The sequence below is a fragment of the Ambystoma mexicanum genome, chromosome 5p (assembly GCF_040938575.1).
Source record: "Ambystoma mexicanum isolate Mex_15411 chromosome 5p, UKY_AmexF1_1, whole genome shotgun sequence".
In the NCBI taxonomy this organism is placed as follows: domain Eukaryota; kingdom Metazoa; phylum Chordata; class Amphibia; order Caudata; family Ambystomatidae; genus Ambystoma; species Ambystoma mexicanum.
In genome coordinates, this window is record NC_090930.1 from 1,158,602,460 (window position 1) to 1,158,622,666 (window position 20,207).

Here is a 20,207-nt window from a genome sequence, read left to right on the forward strand (position 1 = left end):
TTCGATGCCACCTAACAGCACAAACTAAAAATGGCTGCCCTCTATATCTGTTTTACAAACGAACACACAAGGCATGTACTCATTATTCATTTAATGACATGCATTAGTAGATTTACGGATTCAGATTTTGTAATGCGTTTTCCTTTTGTGTGTTTGTTTAGCACTGAAAATACACCAGACAACAACAGAAAGCGGTTTCCCATTATCAATGGCTGACTCCTTGTCGTTAGAGAAAAATGTCAAAACTGAAGCAAAGGGAGAACTGGGCCCAAGATCTAGGAGTTCCTCCAGCACGCCAACCAGTCCAAAGCCACCACTTCAGTCGACAAAGCCATCCTTGGTTGGACGCCCTGCAGTTCCTCAGAAGCCACGAAGCAACTCTCGCACGGGTGAGGTTCATGACCAGTTTGTTTCACGCAAACCTTATTGGCATAAGCAAATCATTTAGGCTGCATACAAAATGACTTCCCATGGACAGAGGCATTGCTAGGGGGACAGAGGGGGCTATAGCCTTGGGTCTTTTGGTTGTAGCACTGAATAGAAGTTCTGGGGCAACAACCAAAAGGCTAGATAGCCCTGAGTCCCCACAGTCCCGACATTAGCATAACCCCAGATCTTTTCCAGACCTAACAACACCCCTACCAATGGATACTTTGTAAATTCACATTTTTTTAAATGTTTCTCTGTAATATAAGAGAATCCCATAGGCATTTGGACACCCCAAGGAAGAGGGACATATACATGTCAGATCAGTAGAAGTGCCCCAAGTCCTCTTTTTTTTTACTTCATTGTTTAAATGGTTTTACTATGGCGGTTTCAAAATGATGGGAACACCAATAGTTTGAAGCCATACTGAGCCTATAGTCAAAGTGCTCAACATCAAACCCTCTGTGAGTCAAACATTTGGGATACAATTCTGAAAAAAATCATGGATGTACCTTTTTTTTTACTTGTGTGTTTTCAAGAAATGTGCATCTCACCTTATTTGTGAACGTGGCCTACATATTTCTAGGGGACTGTGTACCCAGGCCAAATGATGCACTGGCGGGAGTGTGCTTGTGCCACTGCTGGCACTTGCCCCAAGGTGACTTGTGACAAAATATTTACCAGTGCTTTCTGTAAAATGGTGCATGTCGTCATGAGCACACTTCATATTTGGTGCAATGCTGTGAAGCATGTAAAGTGAAAATTGTATTTGCCATTTACTGCAAAAAAGAGTGCAGTAGATGGAAAATATGTTTCTAACATCCCCCTACTCATCAGCAAGGTCGAGTATCTTGCAAATGGTACTCGCCCTTCATAAAAATTACTTGCCAATGGTAGTGAGCCAGTAGATTTTGAAAGCCCTGCACTTATGTTTGATCGTCTACAAGCACCCGCATATATGGAGCTCGTTTCACAGTGAAAGGCCTGTACATTACCTGTAAATATAACTGAAGTGAGGCAAATGGAGAAAAAAAAATGTCTACCCCTGATTGATGGATAGAACTGCAAGTTGGTCAGGAGGGGGTTTATACGTCTGCTTTTCCACTATAAGAAAGTGAACGGAAGTGTTAGAATGTTTTGCCTTGAACTTCCCACTGGATGTGTTCCAAACAGGTGCAGTGTAATGAGCCTGTTGTCTGTGCTCTTGAAAGCGCATACAGTTTATGAATTCAGGATGAACTTTACAATGCACTGTAACATTCTACACTTTGCACACTTGCCCACAGTTGGTGGAGGCCAGCTGAATGTGTGTCTCTATGATGCATACATTTCAACACCCTTTGTGAATTGTGCACACCTTTTTGGCACATGTGAAGTGGATGCAAAAGCTTGTGTAATCTCTTGTGCCAAAACAAGTTTGCAGAATCGGGAATCTGAGGGCAAGGGGTTTAATATGGTAGTCCATGTAAAACAGGTCTTCTAAAACACATGTCCAGAATAGTACACCATAGAGCAGAAGTGAATTGTGTAGTCTAGTATGCAACTATTGGGTTACCCTATAACTCATGTGATAATTGGGTGTAGACAAAGAAAGGATTTTGTCACATGGGATAAACCAACAATTATTTGAAATCTAGAATCAATCTATCTCTAACTTTGTAAAGAATCTGAGACTATAGTAGAAGTGACTTTCATTTGCATTTTATTATGCACCACAATCATATATACATTTTAGAAAACATTGATCCAAACAATCAAAAATGTGTGTGGTGCTTGTTGCAGCTCACGCTTAAATATATTGTGCTGTATTATATACAGTTTTCATTTTTGGCATCTGATATACACTAACACAACAAGCATACAAATATTAATGTGTAAAGCAAACATTCACTGCCCTAAAACGTCATACAAAATGCAAGACAATATAATCCATTTTTTTCTTGACCAAAAATTCAATCACATTATACTGTAATTTCCAAATACGTAATATACATACACCATTTTCGATCTCTTGGCATTTGCACCTTGACACTTAGAACTACTCTTTGTTCCTTGACTTCCGACAGTATACAAAGTGATAACTTATATTTCTTACTTCCTTACTGCCTGATCGTCATGAAAATGCCTATGCATTGTTGCCTGCTAGTTAGGGCTTGTTATTTAGTTAGGCCACCTCTAATGTTTGACAACTAGTTTCGACAATTGCTTCTTGTGGACAAAGTTCACTTCTTCAGTGTACACTTGCTTAGTGCACAAGAAGAGGGGAGAGATTTGTACCATCCTGGACTTCAGGGGTTTGAACTATTCCTGAGGAAGGACTTTTTCAGGATGGTGATGTTATGAGAGATCCTCCTGGCTCATAAGAGCCATGACTGGTTGGTGACGTTGGACCTTCAGGACGCCACTTCTATGTGCCAATCCACCATAAGCACAGGAGGTTCATCATTGGAAATTCACGTGCTCAGTTGAAGGTGCTTCCCTTTGGGTTGACCTCCATGCCCAGAGTGGTTAACCAAGCTGATGGCAGTTTTGATGACCCATCTCAGGAGATGAGGAGTCTACGTCTTCCTGTACTTGGACAACTGGCTTATCCAGGGCCGCTCATCACAGAATGTTTCGAGACATTTCACTGGCACCTGCTCGCTACTTCACAGCTTGGGCAAGTACAGACACTCCAGTTCATTGGAGCATTCCTGGACACGGGGGTAGGGGAGGCTTTCCTTCTTGAGAAAAGATTTACCAACATTTAGTGAATGATCACGCTTTTCCAGAGCTCACAAGGCTTCCAGCCTTAGCCATTCTCAGCCTCCTAGGCCTCATGTCCTCTTATAGTTTTCTGATGCCAGAGGCCAGGTTAACAATGCGCTCTCTGCAGTGGCCTACTCACTGTAAGTGGGTACAGTTTTTCGGTGAATTGTTTGATGTCCTCAGTGTTTCAAGGGGAGCGACTTATCTTGGTGGTCCACTCGGGAGAATTTTGGTGTTGGGTGACATGCTCTGGATACCTTGATTGGAGGCTCAGGTCATCATGGACATGTCACTGAAATGCTGGGCTGCTCACTGCATGGATCTGCAGGTGAGCGGTCTTTGGCCCTACGTATCAACCTTTTGAGGCTGCAATCGGTCAGACTAGCCCTGTCTGCTTTGGCGGTGTGTCTTCAGAGGAAGAATATCCTAATTTTGTAGGACAACACAGTGACAATCCACTACCTCAGCAAGACAGGATGACAATGCGGTCCCTATAGAGCGAGGCCATGCAACATGGGTTATGGGTATGAGAGAACTAAATTGCTATCCCTGCAGCCCATCTAGCATGATGGAGAACAGGCTGGTGGATGCCCTCTGCAGGCATGGTTCAGTCTCGCATCAGGTGGCGATTCGCTGCAGTCATTGTAGAGATCTTCACCGAATGAGAGCCACCCTGAAGTGCAGACTGTTCTGCTCGAGGGAATTTCCCCAGTGGGGGCTCTAGAGGCACCTTTGTTGTGGAGTGGACTTTCAACATCCGCAATGTGTTTCTCCCAATTCAAATCATCTTTTTTGTTCTTTGGTGGTTGATGACGTTTCAGGATTGCCTAATTCTAATCAACCAAGACTGGGCAAGGAAGACGTGATGCCCAGGACTTCTGGAACTGACCATTAAACCACCTTGGTTCCTTCCTCAGTGTGTGGGTCTATTGTCCTAGTTGGAGGCTCTGGTATGTCACCCAAACTCAGAGCTTCTCAGCCTTCATGCATGTCTCTTGCGAGGCTATAGTATGATGGATTGGACATGACAAATGATGTCCTGAAGATGTTGCTGGCTACACGCAGGCAATTTTGCAAGGCCTATCTATGCATGCAGATGTAGAAAATTAGGGAGAAAGGTGCCGACCCAGTGTCGTGCCCCATCTCTGTGGTTTTGGAGTTTTGTTGTCCCAGGCAAACCAGGGTTTACAGGTGGGCATGGTGAATGGTCATCTGGATTTTTTCTCTAATTAAGAGGTTGTCAGGCCAGGGTTCTTTCTTTTCGGTTCCCTTAGTTGCCCTTTTTCTCAAAGGGTTTGTGAATGTTTCCTCGAACCAATTTGTGGATCCAGCTGGGGACCATTATCTGGTCCTTTCTTTCTTGATGGCAGCCCATTTTGAGCCATTGCACTCTTACTTTGAAGACAGTGACCTGGTGGCGGCCACATGGGAAAGGTGCTTAAGTGAGAAGAAGGCAATGTGTTGTAAGGCCCTGTTTCTGCAGGTTTTTAAGGAGAAAGTCACACTGAGAGTTAGACCGTCTTTCTTGCTGAAAGTTGTATCTGAGTTTCACATTAAGCAGAACATTGAGTTGCTAGTGTTTTTCCACCACCTCACCCATAGAAGGAAGAGGAGAGGCTCCATAGATTAGATTCAAAATGGGTGCTTAGTTACTACAAAGCTAGGACGGCACCATTTCACAAGGACTGCCAGTTGTTTATTGCATTCTTGCAGTGACGTTTAGGCCATGTGGTTACTAAACATACATTATCTCGCTAGTAGTTTTGTACATAGCAGTGTTCTTTAGAAAGGCAGGGTAGGAGGTCCCTGTGGGTTTCCAGTGACGTTTAGGCCATGTGGTTACTAAACATACATTATCTCGCTAGTAGTTTTGTACATAGCAGTGTTCTTTAGAAAGGCAGGGTAGGAGGTCCCTGTGGGTTTCCAGGCCCTCTCAGTATTTGCCAGGCCACCACATGGGCGGCTCTGCATTCATTCACAAAGCATTACAGTTTGGATCTTTTCTGGGACGTGCCTTTTGGCAGGGTTGTTTTACAATGTTTTCTGATCTAATGCTTTCAGCCCTCCTCCTTCGAGTTTATTACTTTGGGAGTCTATCCAGATGGGAAATCTGTCGGTGGATGCAATCCATTGAAAGGAAAATTAATTACTGCTAATTTTCTTTCTAATGGATTGTGTCCTCCCACGCATTTAGATATATCCATATCCTGTTTTGCAATCTCTTAAAACTTTTTGACAGCACAGGGCTCTGTGCGGTATCGTGTCAATGTCCCTCGACAGTTACCATTCCCTCATCCGGATGTGACATTGATGATAGAGATGTGTGGACTGTTACTCGAAGATCCCTGATCCGCACAGGATTTGTTTCTGGTGCCTCAGTAAAAAACATGAGGTCATTGAGTGTGGCTCCTGCCAATCAATGACCAGCAATTCCTTGAAGGAGACAAGATCGAAACTCACCCTAGATCTTTCGGTTACCAAGTCTCCTTTTTCCACACCTTCGACAAGGAAGTCTTCCGAAGGCAGAAGCTCCACCTGAGATAAGTCTCCCGAAAGGCCCAAGAAACGATTTTGCCATTCCAAACGGTCAAGATCCAGGAGGGATTTCCTGTCACTCTTCCTCTCTGTCGTCTAAGTCGAAGAAATTACACCATTGTACCTCGTCCTTTGACTCCTCACCCGACAAGCGTCCAGTACGTTTTCCCTATAGGACCACAGAATAGATGGCCTTTTCAAAGGGGTAGTGGTGCAGGCGGCGACTGTCACGTCCAGGCCCTCGAAGTTGAACCTTCCATTAACAGGGAGTCGAAGAAGGTCGAGCATTGCCAAAAAAGGTCTTTGACCCGGGTGGTAGACCTCTTAAGGCAGCAAATGCCTTGTGTGCCTTCTCCAGGTTTTCTCACATACCTAGGGAGTACTATTTCAGAGGCAGCTGACACCTCCCTTAAGGGGAAGAAAAGCTGGTTTCCTGGACATAGTGGCCGACGGAAAGAAAATGGCCTGCCAAGGCCCCAAGCAGATCTGGGCACGACTGACCTAATGGGTCATGCTATAGACACCTTCACGGTCTTGCGCAGGTCAGCGTAGCTGAGGGGATCAGCGTTTTCCCCAAATGTCCAAGCATAACTGTTTAACATGCCGTTCGATGGGGAGCATCTTTTTGGCCCCAAGTCCCTAGAGAAATGTAAGGACTCTAAGCTCACAGCAAAGTCATTGGGACTGGTGGTGCAGCAGCAGCCCCCATGCCAAACGTATTCCTTCGGATCCAGAGGAAGAGGTTACAGGAGGTACTCCACCGTTCCCAGGAGGGTGCATGTGCCCCAGGCCAAACAAGGCAATGCAGATTCCTGCTGCCAGGTAGTGGCAGGGGAGGAGCGAGGCAGCTGACAGTGGCAGGTTTGTCAACTTCCACAGTACCCCTGAAGCCTTTTTGAGGTCTCTCCACATATTTCGCCAGTTGGAGGGAGAATCTCCAGATTCTTGGGCAAATGGCAAGAAATCTCCTTTAACGGTTGGGCCCTCCAACTGATTGAGTGGGGCTAGTGTCTCCCATTTGTGAGAAAGTCCCTGGAGAGACCTCCACCCCATCCATGTAAGCTGGCGTGGGTGCTACTGGAAGAGCTGCAAGCCCTGCTACTGAATGGAGCAGTGGAGGCGGTTCCAACCAAGGAGATAGGCTTGGGCTGCTACTCCCAATACTTCCTGGTGCCCAAGAAAGGGGGTGGCCTCTGTCCCATCCTGGACGTCAGAAAATTGAACAAGTTACTGAGGAAGAATAAGTTCAGGATTGTGACATTGAGGGAAATTCTCCAGGCTCTACAGTTCCAAGACTGACTGGTGTTGCTGGACCTTCAGCATGCCTATTTTCACGTGCCAATCGACAAGAAGCACAGGCGGTTCCTGAGGTTCATCATTGGGGACATAAATTACCAATTCAAATTGCTCCCTTTTGGCTCCCAGGGTCTTTACCAAGCTGATGGCAGCAGTAGCAGCCCACCTCAGGAGAGCCAGCGCCTTTGTGTTTCCATGCTTGGACGATTGGCTAATCCAAGCACGGTTGCCCAAACAGATTTCACTGCTGCTGCATGACTTGGGTTTCTCCCCGAACTTAAAGAAATCCCACACATCTCCAGCATAGACGCTCCAGTTCATCAGAGCAGTCTTGGACACCCGGGAAGGGAAGGCCTTTCCTCCCAAGTACAGAATCACCAACATGGTACAAATGGTTGTCTTTTCCAGACGTCCAGCAATCTGCCGGCATCGGCGTACTCCTATGTCCTGTCCCCTTTCCTCCATACTATATGGGGCACCCCTCGCTAGGGACAGGAGACAGAACCTTTTTCACCAGAAAAATCAACTTCCCCTTTAAATTTAGATGTGCATGGGTGCGCGGCCCTGGGGTCATGTGCTCCCCTGACTCCGCCCACTGGTGCCACTCCCCTGTCCTCTTTGACGTGTCGTCAATATTACCATTGCCTTATGTCACTAGTTCTATTAGGGGGAGGATGGTGAGACGTATGGAGGAAAGGGGACTATGGACTAGGAGTATGTTAGTCACTACGGTGAGTAACTTAAAATCACTCCTACGTCCCATCCCCTTTCCTCCATACTGTATGGGCGATTACAACTGAATGCAGCCCCAGGGTGGAGAGGTGCCCCTCCTAGGAAAACAAGTTCCTTAACACTGCCTGACCAAATGCTGCGTCCGACCTGGAACTGGCATCAAAGCAGTAGTGCTTGCCAAGGGCGTAGCCCATGTAGCTGCCTTGCTGATGACTTGCCACGGAATGTGCCTTTGCAAAGCAGCCGTCGTTGCTTTAGCTCTGATGGCGTGGGCATGCATAATTGCTGGGAGAGGCTTGTGCTGCCCCTCACAAGCCTCCTTGATGGCCATAACCATCCGCTTAGCTATGGAGGCCTTGGATGCCTGACTGCCGGGCTTAGACCCACCAAAGGTGACAAAGAGCGCATCTGATTCGCGGAAGATCCTGGTTCTGTCCAGGTAGAATTTTAGAGCACGCCTGACATCTAGACAGTACAGAACCCTCTTAGCGCCGTCCTTAGGGTCCACAGAGAAAGTAGGTACCACTATCTCCTCATTCAGGTGAAACGAGGAGGCCACCTTAGATAAGAATGCGGGGTGAGTTCTAAGCACCACCTTGTCCTTATGAAATGTAGTATAGGGATCTGAAGCCACTAGTGCCTCGAATTTTCTGACCCTACGTGCAGATGTAAGGCCCACCAGGAGGGCTGGCTTAATGGTGTTCCATATTGGGACCTTAACCTAGTTCTGACCTTTTCTTATGGTGGCTCCGTTTGAGCCTATGCATTCTGTTTTACTTAGGTTGTTGTCCATTAAGACAGCCTTTTTGGTTGCCATCACATGGGCCAGGAGGGCTAGTGAGCTGTAGCCCTTATGCTGCAAGCGTCCCTTTTTACGTTTCTTCAGAGAGATGGTCCCTCTTAAGGTTAGACCGCACAGCAGAGTTCTGTAAAGCAGACCAGTTGTTTGTCGCCCATTCTCTTTCCCTCAAGAGTCTTGTGATTACTAGACAAACCATCTCATGCTGGATCATTTTATGCATCTCTGAGTGCTACCAATCGGCGGGAAAAGAAGTCCCACCGGGAATCAGGGCTCATTCCACCAGGGGAGTCTCTGCTGCCATGGCCCTTTGAAGGAGGGTCCCAGTTCGGTACATTTGCCGTGCTGCCACTTGGTCTTCATTACATAGTTTTACAAAGCATTATGCTTTGGATGTTGTACGTGGGGTTGATGCAAGTTTTGGCAGAGCGGTTCTGCCGAACCTGCTTGTATTATCCTTTCTGTCCTTTTCCTTAAACTTACTGCTTGGGAAGTCTATCAAGATGAGGAATCTGTGGGAGAAAAGCAATCCATCGAAGGAGAAATTACCCGCCGTAATGATCTTTCTATGGATTCTTCTCCCGCAGATTCCTCATCATCCCACCCAGCCGCTGCCACTCAAAGTGTTGAGACTCTTTGCTTCTGATTTCATGAAGTGCGTTGGCAATGTCTTTGGGGTGCTCATCTCGGGTACTACATTAAAAAAACGTTTTCTGATTGGAATGTTTTTAACCTGTTGGTTTCTGTTCCATAGTTGCTTTTTAAGTCTCATTAGCCTCCTTCCGTTTTCCTATGCAGCGTTTGAGCACAGGAAAATTGGGAGGAACTGAAGCATGGGGCTTAGTGACATGGTATATGTATGGCGCCTGACGTCCCTTCTGGAGCTGACGATTGAACACTGCACAAGCCAGAATGACAACCGACAGCCGACGAGGTCCACTACGCCCATTGTCAAAGGTTTTCCGAGCAGCAGAGCTGGATGATGGATATCTATCAAGATGAGGAATCTGCGCAAGAAGAATCCATAGAAAGGTCCTTACGGTGAGGAATTTTTCTTTTCAAGCAGCTGATGCTGGATAGCTATCTATCAAGATGAGGAATCTGAGAGAATAATCCATACTGGTAAGTAATTTCTCCTTTGTGTGGTTACACAAGTCTGGGTTTGCCCTGATGTCCCACCAAGGCTCCTGGACCCTTCGATGGGTCCGACCTTGTTGGGCCAAAGGCAGGCGATCGGTTGGAAAAGCTACAAGCTTCTAAAGCTGCTGTGAAATCTTTAGAGGAAGCCATTTGTCAGCCGCAACCACAACACCCGCCTTGGAGAGGTTGTTCTTTTTGTTATTACTCCTCTTTTAGTCAAAGAGGAAGAGGTCAGGCTACCCAAAGAGGACAAAGGAGGTTCTCACGTGCCCAGAGAGGGTGTGGAGGAAAAACTGCTGAGGCAGGCACCTCCTCACTTCCCTCTGCCACAGCCCCAAAAACTCTCGGAGCACTTTGCTTACAGGACCCTGGTGGGAAGCAGGTTGACCAGCATCTGCTAGAATGGTACTTAATTACTTCAGATGCATGGGCACTACAGACAGTGGCCCAAGGGTACTGTCTCCCATTTCTACGAAGGCCCCCTGATTGTCCTCCCAATGAGCAATCTCTTTGGGAAATGGATCTGCTCATTCTTCAGGAGATTCTTTCACTGTTGGAGAAAGGTGCAGTGGAAAAGGGTACCTTTAACGGAACAATAACAGGGTTGGTACTCCACCTATTTTCTGGTTCCCAAAGAAAGATGGAGGACTGCGACCCATCTTGGGACTGAGACGCTTGTACAAGTTCCTCAGGATGGAGAGATTCAAGGTGGTCACTCTTTCTCAGATCCTCGAGGCCCTTCAGCTCCAGGATTAGATGGTGTCACTCGATCATCAGAATGCTTACTTAAATGTGCCTGTACATGCCAAGCACAGAAAGTACCTGAGGTTCGCCATTGCCAGTTCTCACTATCAGTTTTGAGTACTGCCTTTCGGGCTTCACCAAATTGATGGCGGGGGTGGCAGTAAATCTAAGGGAGGGATTCACATCTTTCCCTACCTAGACAATTGGCTGATCAGAAGAACAAGCTCTGGAACACCTCAACAGCACCTGCCACTCTCTCCACAAGCTGTGTTTCTCCCTCAACTTCAAGAAGTCCCAGGCTATACCTTCCCAAAGGGTTCTGTTCATCAGAGCGGTACTGGACTCTTCCTCTGGAAAGACCTTTCCTCCCGAGTTGAGGGTTCTGCGTATCTTGCAGATGGTAACTAAGATTTCAGAACATCCAACATCTACTGGCATTTGACCTTGCTGATGTTGCTGGGCCTCATGGCATCCAGCATTTTCTTGGTGCCAGAAGCCTGCCTAAGGATGAGGTCCCTCCAGTGGGCCCTCAGATACCAATTGTGACAATTCTCAGGCAGGATGATGGACCTTCTTCAGGTCCCGAGCAAGATTGCACAGGATCTCCTGTGGTGGGCCTGCGAGGAGAATGTGATGAAAGAGGAACATTTTTGGCAACCTTAGTTGGAGATTAAATTAGTCACAGATTCTTCCCTCGCGGGATGGGGAGCTTGCATGAGCGATCTCGTGATCTGCAGACTTTGGTCCCTATCCAAATCAACACTACACATAAACCTGTTGGAGCTAAGGGCGATCAGACTGGCGCTGTTGGCCTTTTTACCTTCCATATGGGGGAAGAATGTCCAGATAATGATGGGCAACACAGTGGCCATGCATTATCTCAACAAAGGAGGAGTTGTAGGGTCACTACCACTGTGCAGGGATGCATGTTGCTCTGGTTTTGGGCTCTACAGCCTGAGAAGAGAATCCTATGGCAGACACTCTGCGCAGGCAGAGCACGATCTCCCACAAGATTTGGCTCAGGAAGTCCTTCTATAGCTTTTCGCCCTTTGGGGAACCCCTCAAGTGGATCTGTTTGAGTCCGGTTTCAACATGAAATGCAACCTGTTCTGCTCCAGGGAATTTCCTCAGAGAGGAGCTCTTGGGGAAGCATTCGTAGTCGGTGGGATATTCCAATCCTGTACGCATTCCTACCAGTCCGCATCTTTCCTCATGTCATCAGGAGGTTGAGAAAGTTTGTGAAGTTCATGATCCCGGTTGCTCTGGATTGGGCCAGGAGGACATGGTACCCGGAACATCTAGACTTGTACATCTACCCTACTTTCTGTCTTCCCCAAAGAGTGTGCCTACTCTCGGAGGAGTGAGGCCATCTTCTTCACCCAGGAATCAGAACTCTGAAACTTCACACCTATTTTCTGAAAGGTTAAGATATAAAGATTGGGACCTCTCGGAAGACGTGATGGGAGGTGTTGCTTTCGGACAGAACACGAGCAGCAAAAGCACTATACTGCTGCCGTTCTACTACGTTTTACAGCTGGTGTAGAGCTATAGATATTGATCCTATCATTTGCAATACACCTGCAGTGCTATCTTTTTTGCTGCACCTAGCCCATCCATGGCTGCAGTTGGCTACCGTCAAGTGATACCAGCGTTATCCATTTTTAAATACATGCCAGAGCAGGGCTCTTACTTTAAGATGCTGATTGTCATTCAATTCCACAAAGGACTGGCAAACACTTTCCTACTTGTCTCTTTTCTGGTTCCGTCCTGTGATTTGAACCTGGTGCTAACCTTTTTAGTGGGAGCTTCTTTGGAACCTCTCCATTCTTGTCCTCTGAGGTTATAAACCCTGAAAATCATATTTTTGCTAGGCATCACTTAGGCTTACAAAGTAAGTGTGCTACAAACCTTGTCATGAAAACCCCTGTTCACTATATTCTCCAAGGAGAAGGTAGTTATGAGGGTTCATCCCTCCTTCCTTCCCAAGCTGGTGTCTCAATTCCATCTGACACAGAAAATTACTTTACCAGCTTTTTATCCTTGTCCTCACCCTAATAAGGATGAGAGAGGTTACACAGACTTGACCCAAAAAGGGCTCTTAGTTTCTACATTTCTAGAATGGCATAAGTCAGGCAGGATTACCAATTAGTTATTGGTTATAGTGGCCATAGGCTAGTCCAAGACGTGACCAAACAAACTATTGCATTGGATCATACTGTGCATTTCAGAGTGCTACTTCATTGCGGGAAAGAGGGTCCCAGAAAAACTAAAAGCCCATGCGACCAGAGGAGTCACTACTCTGCCTCTCCGAAGAGGTGTTCCAGTGCAGGACATTTGCAATGCCGCAACTTTGTCCCCACTCCACACTTTCTGAAAGCATTACTCCTTGGACACTGTGTTGGGCCAGGATACTCTATTTGGAACAGTGGTTCTGCAAAATATCAGTCAATAATCAGAACAGTATACAAAAATCCACTTCTCCCACCTCCATCTACAAAACTGCTAAGGGAGTTATCTAAGATGAGGAATCTGTGGGAGGACAGGGTCCATTAGAAGAACAAATTACCTACCCCTGGTAATGTTCTTTCTAATGGATTTTCCTCCCACGGATTCCTCATCGGCCTCCCAGCCTATCCTTCTGACTGCGGGTGCATTTTTTTAATATACTTCTCTCTTTCAATACCCATGCAGGTTACTTAATCCTCATGTCAGCTGTGCAGAAAGAGGGAAAAACTGAGGCAACGGGTGCAGTGAGATCTATTTATACTATCATCGATATCATGTCCGGACACAGGAAATGTAACCGTCAATGGACATCGACGTGATGCCGAACAACACCCTCAGTTTTAAGAGGAGTTAAAATATTTATATATAAGTAAACAAATTCAGAAAATGCAGATTAGGCCAGGATAAAGGTCTGGTGACATTCTTGATGTTGATTCCTCACAAAAATAAGTTCACAATTTTAAGAAGTGTTTTTTCTTGCTATGCCAAAAAGTTGGGGAATTGAGGTTGGGCGGCATAGTGCTAAGTATATGTATGGATGTCAACATAATGCCTCTAGTTGAGGGAAGCACGAGTACAGAGGAAGGTGCCGTCAAGACGCATTATGCCCCATGTCGAGATTTTCTGTGAACATCTGTGCTGGTGTATATCTATCCAGATTAGAAATCTGTGGGAGGAGAATCCATAGGAATAACATTACCAGTAAGTAATTTTCGCTTCACTTTATTTCATTACTTACAACTTCCTTGCAGGTTATCGTTAGGGCATCTGCAGTTAAGTCCTACTCTCTGCAAATTATACACTATAGACTGTATATAATGAGAATGCATAACACGAGTATGCAGCATCATATTTGTAGCAAATCTCTGGCATCGCACGCCCTACACACAGCTTGATGATGGACCTAAATCTAAGCAACTCTAACACTCATATGGGTGGATGCAAGGAGCCTTATAACAGAGCTAACATACACTGCACCGCCCGGACGCATGCTCTTTCTCACCTCCTCACCTCTTAGCCTGCCTCACTGCATCACAGCCACAACAAGCATGCAGTGCTAGTTGGGAGCACCCCTCTTATCCTTGCTGTCAGTCATGACATATATTCTATATGCAGCCAAGACACTATTTGCCAGACACATTCTCTGATCCGAAGGGTACCTGAGCTGTGAAGCGACTGCAGTTTCAAACGGTCATTCTAATGAGAGTTGTGCACTACACAAAATATTTGACATTGACAGGGGACCATGAGCGGGCCAATTGTGTATTTCAGGGTCGTAAAAGGTAGAGTTGGGGCTATCCCTACTATTCAAAAACAAACTATGTGGTTGTCACAGTTGAAAAACATTGCATCTTGAATGTAGAGTCTTTAAGAAAAGTGTTATTAGTCAAGCATGCTTTCCTGGGTTCCTTTCTCAACAGTTGTGTTTCATTGGGTTCTCTGCTTCATTCATATCTGTCCTCGGGAGAATAGCTCAGGAGCAAAGTGCTCGCCTTGGAGGCAAGACGACACAGAGCACCACAGGTTTGACCCCGGGTCTGTGCTTAGAAACGACTAGTATTAAGCGTGTTATAAATAACCGATCATATCATATATCATCTTCTGGTCGTTACCTCTTTTTTTTAATGCCTCAAACGTCAAAAGCCATTAATTAAAAGTGTCCTTGCATATTTCATTTTCCATACAGATGATTTTCCAGACTCACCCACTGGCTCCCTTTCTCCAAAAGTAGCACTACTTCCTCCTGTTCTCAAGAGGATTCCTTCAGAGAAAGACAAAGATGGCCAAAACAGCCCACAACCCACTGTCAGATCTTTTTCAGAAGAAGGTAAGATGGGTACACTGGTAAATCTTCAAGCGCTTGATACACTTACTTAAAGGCACCATTATGTGTTCTGAAGTGCTGTTATTTGTGATCTTACAATGGTGGTTTAAAATAAAGTCCTGAATTAAAAATCTTCACTTAGTCTTTAGCCATCAAGTGCATTGAATCCAGTAAAGAAACATTGAATGACCCTAAGTAGTCCTTACACACAACCAGCAAACTTAATTTGAAAAGCTGGTGTCAGTGTCAGTATTATCCCAGTCTCCAGGCTGAACCAAGTGCAGGACACACATTCTGTGCCAGGTGCAGCCTAGGATTTTTGGGCGCAATTATTTAAAAATTGTAATAGCACAACATGCTTATCATACTTCCTGTTAGCTTTTATCCTTGATAATGCCATCGACCCAGGAAAACCTTATGGAGCGTGAGAAGCTGAGTTAATTTAAAGGGGTCCAGAGCCCCAACACAAGAAGAAGGCACTTTGTAACTACACACCGCTCGGATGGTGTCCGAGATGATCCCTGTGACCTACCTGTCCCCCTTCCTATGTGTTGCTGAGTGTGTTTGGGTGACCTTTAGGTGATGTTCCTACACAGAGCCCGATTGCCTGTGTGCATGCTTTGATAATTTATTGCATGAACATGAGAAATTGTATTCCCTCATTTCAATTAGCCATGTCCCCATGCAAATAAGGCCAAATACCCCAGAAAAGTAACACCTGCGAAAGTAGAGGGTGCACACTCCATAATACCGAGGTGAAATTGCATAACACAATAGCTTTTTACAAAAGGGGCATATTTTTTCAAATGTATCCTTTTGCCAACATTTATTAGCTTTAATATGTTTATTTATTATAGTAAAGCTTTCAGTACATGCACACAAAAATGTCTAGTCATCAAAATGTAAAAAAGAAACTAGACAAAAAAATGAAAACTGCTAACACCAAGGAGACATACTGTAACCTATGCCAAAACCCATCAATTCAACACAAACAGCAGATTGAGTGAGACCACATTTTTACAATGCAATATTAAATGTCTAAGAGTATCTGTGTTCATTGTCTTTACATACTCTACAGGTGTGCATGTAATAGTCTAACCTTGTACTCAAGAGTTCAACGATTGGTTGCAAGTTAAAACAAAACTTTATAAATAAATGCTTGCTTTGTCCAAAGGGCAATAGGGGCATATAAGTCAGTATAACTCCTGATTGCTTCTCCAACGGAATCCATTCTGAGTATGATTCATAATTCATGAAGGTTTCCACTGATTCACGCCAATTAAAGTTCCAGACTTTTTTCTTCACCAAATGTGGTCTCACAGAAAAGGAGAGATGAATGCTCCAGCAATGACAAAATAGCTTAGCAGCATTCAACATAATCCTCAACTGCTTTGGACATTACATCTCTAATATTACATAACAGGTTGGAATACAAGGAATTAGCTTTAGGATTCTAGATCTTAAACAAAATTGTCAGTGACCTCCATATTACTGAAAGACCCAATGTCTATCTAATCCCTGACTTTGGAAAGACAGAACTGATCTTCAGAAAATTCCTTCATAGCTGTTAATTGTTTTCAAATCCAGAAAACGTAGAAGAAACAACCCATATGCAAGGCGCGGTATCACTCTGTTTTTGAAGATTTGTAGAAAGTAGGAAGTGTCAAACACAAATACAGACAAAAATGATTAGACATTTTTTTTCATTTGTGCTCACATACAAAGACTTCAAGTCTTAAGTGCCAATGTACAGTCAATTTACCTGGTCTGTTAACAAAAATGAAATAGGTTAACTTTTTTACTTTCACTAAAACATCTTCACTTACAATGTTTGATCTTGCTAGGTTGTGTAAAATTTCAAATGTTTGTTTTGGAGATGTTGATCATCAAGCTGCTCTCTTATGTAGGATTGAACATTCTCTATACTACACTGCAGTCCAATCGGGGTTAGGTCGAGGACAATTTGTTTGAATGGATTCCTTTCTCCCACAGATTCCTCATCTATTATATTCTATCCGCATTCCGTCTTATCTTCAGAATCGTTTCCACAACACGGTGGTACAGCGCTGATCCACCTGATGCCTCTATATGCATCCACCAGACAAGATGCCGGGGCCAGTTTATATTGAGGCGTCGAACTTCCGGATCTCGGTTCCTTTCTTCAGCACACTCTGTTCACTTCATGAACACAACTTCTCAGAATTTTGCTATTCTTTTTCATGTTTGAGCTTCAGGCTTCAAGTCCTGCTCAGATTGCGGTCAACAAATGTCAGTCTCTGACCTCCACACAGTCTGTCTGTACTGCCTGAGGAGGAACACGACTTTCAAGACTGCAATGCATCTGAAGGCTCTCAGGGCGCTGGCAACGAAACGCGTTACCTTTTTCCACAACAGAAAATGCAACATAAGACCTCATTCAAGGTCACCAGGTGCGTAGCAGAGGTCGGAAGACCAGCCCCCAGCCCAAAAGGAGAAGACGCAGCCCTGCAAGAGGTCTCTTTCACCAAGCAGTTCCTCTCAGCGGCACTCGTCTTTGTCTTGTAAAAAAATCAGTCAATGCTCTGGGGATTCTAAGCATGCACCGTTTACCACTGTAGGAATAGGAGGACCTCAGGCTGAAGATGCTTGACATCTGTGCAAATGCCTTGTGACAGCGGTTTGGCCTCTGCGCCAATGGCACCACCTGGACTCACCATGCTTGGACATGCCAGCAGGGACCCAGTGAATGACTGTGACCGCATTCCCCAGGGCCTGGCCAGGTTCCTATGGTTGACGGCCCATCCCTGTGCCAACGCGATTCGGGGCTCAGCTTATGCTCCGACCCCATCTTCCTTGGCGCCAGGCCTCCTCTGGAATATTCCCCACTCCCATTGGGGGTATTCATGTTGAAGATGGGTGAAACATTTGATGATGAGGGTGATCCCATATCTTTTGGGATGGGACCCATGTGCCCTCTAGAGGGGAGGGACGTCCCAGAAGAGTTCTGCGAGGAGGTGGAAGGATTGTTGGAAATTACATCTGATCTGCATAAGGCAGTGGTCTGGTAACATCTCGAGAGTTGGGTATTTTACTGGCGCTGACTCCTGGGAAACCCCAAGACACAATCCTGTACCTGATGGACAAGGTGAATGAGACCCTGGGGTTGTCCGCTGAAGGTTTAGTTTGTGCTTACAAACATTCTGGATGAAATACCCCATAAGGAAACCATACAGTCTTTTAACCTGACCGGTGAGGCCCCGTGCTGGAAGCAAGGGAAAAGCCTGTCTCGCTTTTCAGCAGTTGGCAGGGACTTGGTAAGGGATCATCGCCTGTTCCTTCAGACCTGGCTTTTCTTTTCACCCACGCCTCCCCTGAGAACTTGGTGGTGCAACTGCGACTGCCAACCTGAGACCTCAGGACATAGAGCTAGAGGTTGGATGCATGGGGGAAGAAGGTTTTCACCTCAGACCCTCGCCCATAAAGCGATAGACTTCTGAGCCTTAGCCACATGTTCTTATGCTGTTGGTGAGCAATGTAGGGGGCAGCCAAACAACTGCACAGTGGAAAGGTGAGAAGGGTTTTGAGTCCCTGGTTCAAGATGGCAGCGAACCTCTCGCCAAATAATGCAATCAGTGCTGCACTCAGCCAACTGTGTGGGACGAACAATGGCAATGGGCACAGTGGTAAGGAGGCATGCCTGGATGAGAACCTTGGCGTTTGCACAGGAAAAGCAGGTGAAGCTCCTGGATATGCCTTTTGACAGGCGTAACCACTTTGGGACTAAGGCTGACGACACCTTGCAGAGGTTCCAGTCCTCTAAGCCCACCTCTAAATCATTGGGGCTGGCAGTACAGCCACCCTCAGCTCCGACTAGCAGAGGCATTTCAGCCTTCCACCTCTTATGCCCAAAGTGCAACAGGTCAGGAAAGCAGCAGCCATGCCGTTTCCCCAGATGTAGGGGCAGTGCGGCTCCAAGAGGAGGAATCCCTGCCTCTGTGGCGCCCTCTGCCACCTCAAGTGAAAAGCCCCTGTGAAGGGCACTTCTTTCACAAGTCCAGGGTGGAAGGGGGATGGTCCCATTTTGGCTCAGAATGGTGTCACACCATGTCCGACGCTTGGGTCTTACAGCTTGTTCACCAGTGATATTTTCTCACTTTCATTCAACGCCCTCCAGACCATCCTCTCTCCAGCCCTCTTTTGCCTCTCAACTCTCTCCCGTTGGAGGAGATTCGTCAGCCTCTGACGAAGAGTGCAATCAAACTGGTACTGCGCTTAGAACAAGACTAGGGCTGGTATTCAGTTTACTTTCTTGTTCCAAAGAAAGACGGGGGCTTGTGTTTTAATTCTGGATCTAAGACTTCTGAGTTTGTTCATGCGCAAGCCAAATTCAAGATGGTAACTCTAGCCGAGATCCCCCAAGCCCTCGTTCTGCAGGACTGTTTGGTGTCACTGGATCTACAGGATGCCTTCCATGTATCTATTTATATCAAGCACAGGAAATAGATGAGATTCATTGTGGGCCAACACCATTACCAATTAAAAGTACTACTGGTTTATCTTCAGCACCCAGGCTTTTCACAAACTCAGGAAGGGGTGGCATCTCACCTCTGGAGGGTAGTCATTCATGGCTCGTCTGATCTCGCTCTCCAGACCAGTCTTCAGCACACCTGTTCTGCACGTGCAGCCTGTTGCACACCTTTGAGCTTTTCTCTGAACTTCAATAAGTCCCAGATTTCACTGTCCCACTCCCTCCGGTTTAGCAGGGTAGCCTTGAACACTCGCCTGGACACAGCATTTCTGCCTAAGGAGCGAGTGCTGAATATCTCCCAGATGGCAGAATTCTTCCAATCCCATGGAGAAGTTCCTGCCTCTGGCTTCCTGCACTTGTTGAGTCTCATGGCTTTCTGTAGGTTTTGGAGTACTGACTACACATGAGATAGCTTCAATGGCTCCTCCGTTGCCAATGGTCTCTGTTTCACAAGAATATGCCTTTTGGAAGTTTCAAGCAGAGTTTCTCAAGGCCTTGCATGCTGGTCATTGCGAGACAACATTTTGAAGGGAGCTTTGCTTCAGCAAACCTGGCTTCAAGTAGCAATGGTCACTAATGAGTCTTTGAATGATTGGGGCATTTACCAAACCGATCTGACAGTGAGTGACCTGTGGTCTCCTCCGGAGTCTTTGGAGGACATCAACTTGTTGGAATTGAGGTAGATTATGCTGGCCCTGGTTGCCTTCCTCCCCATTGTAATGCGCAAGTGTATACCAGTCCTGACGGACAACACAGTAGCTGTGCGTTATCTCAATAAGCTAGGTGGTGCGGGATCCTTGCTGCTATGCATAGAAGCAATGCAGTTGTGGTTCCGAGCTCTGGAGCACGACTTGGCTCTGACGGTGGCTCATATTGGCGGAACAGGGAATGTCACGGCAGATTCCTTGATCAGACAGTCTTCGGCCTCCAACGAGTGGGAGCTCTACCTC

General features: G+C 46.0%; 1 protein-coding gene across 1 annotated transcript in view; it reads left to right on the forward strand.

The window, feature by feature from the left end:
- Nucleotides 1-20,207, forward strand: part of CARMIL1 (capping protein regulator and myosin 1 linker 1) — a 1,545,633-nt gene that overhangs the window by 1,455,781 nt on the left and 69,645 nt on the right. The window contains exons 36-37 of the mRNA XM_069613644.1: nucleotides 162-389; nucleotides 14,613-14,753. Coding sequence (XP_069469745.1) covers nucleotides 162-389; nucleotides 14,613-14,753 — 369 coding nt within the window. The remainder of the gene's footprint in view (nucleotides 1-161; nucleotides 390-14,612; nucleotides 14,754-20,207) is intronic.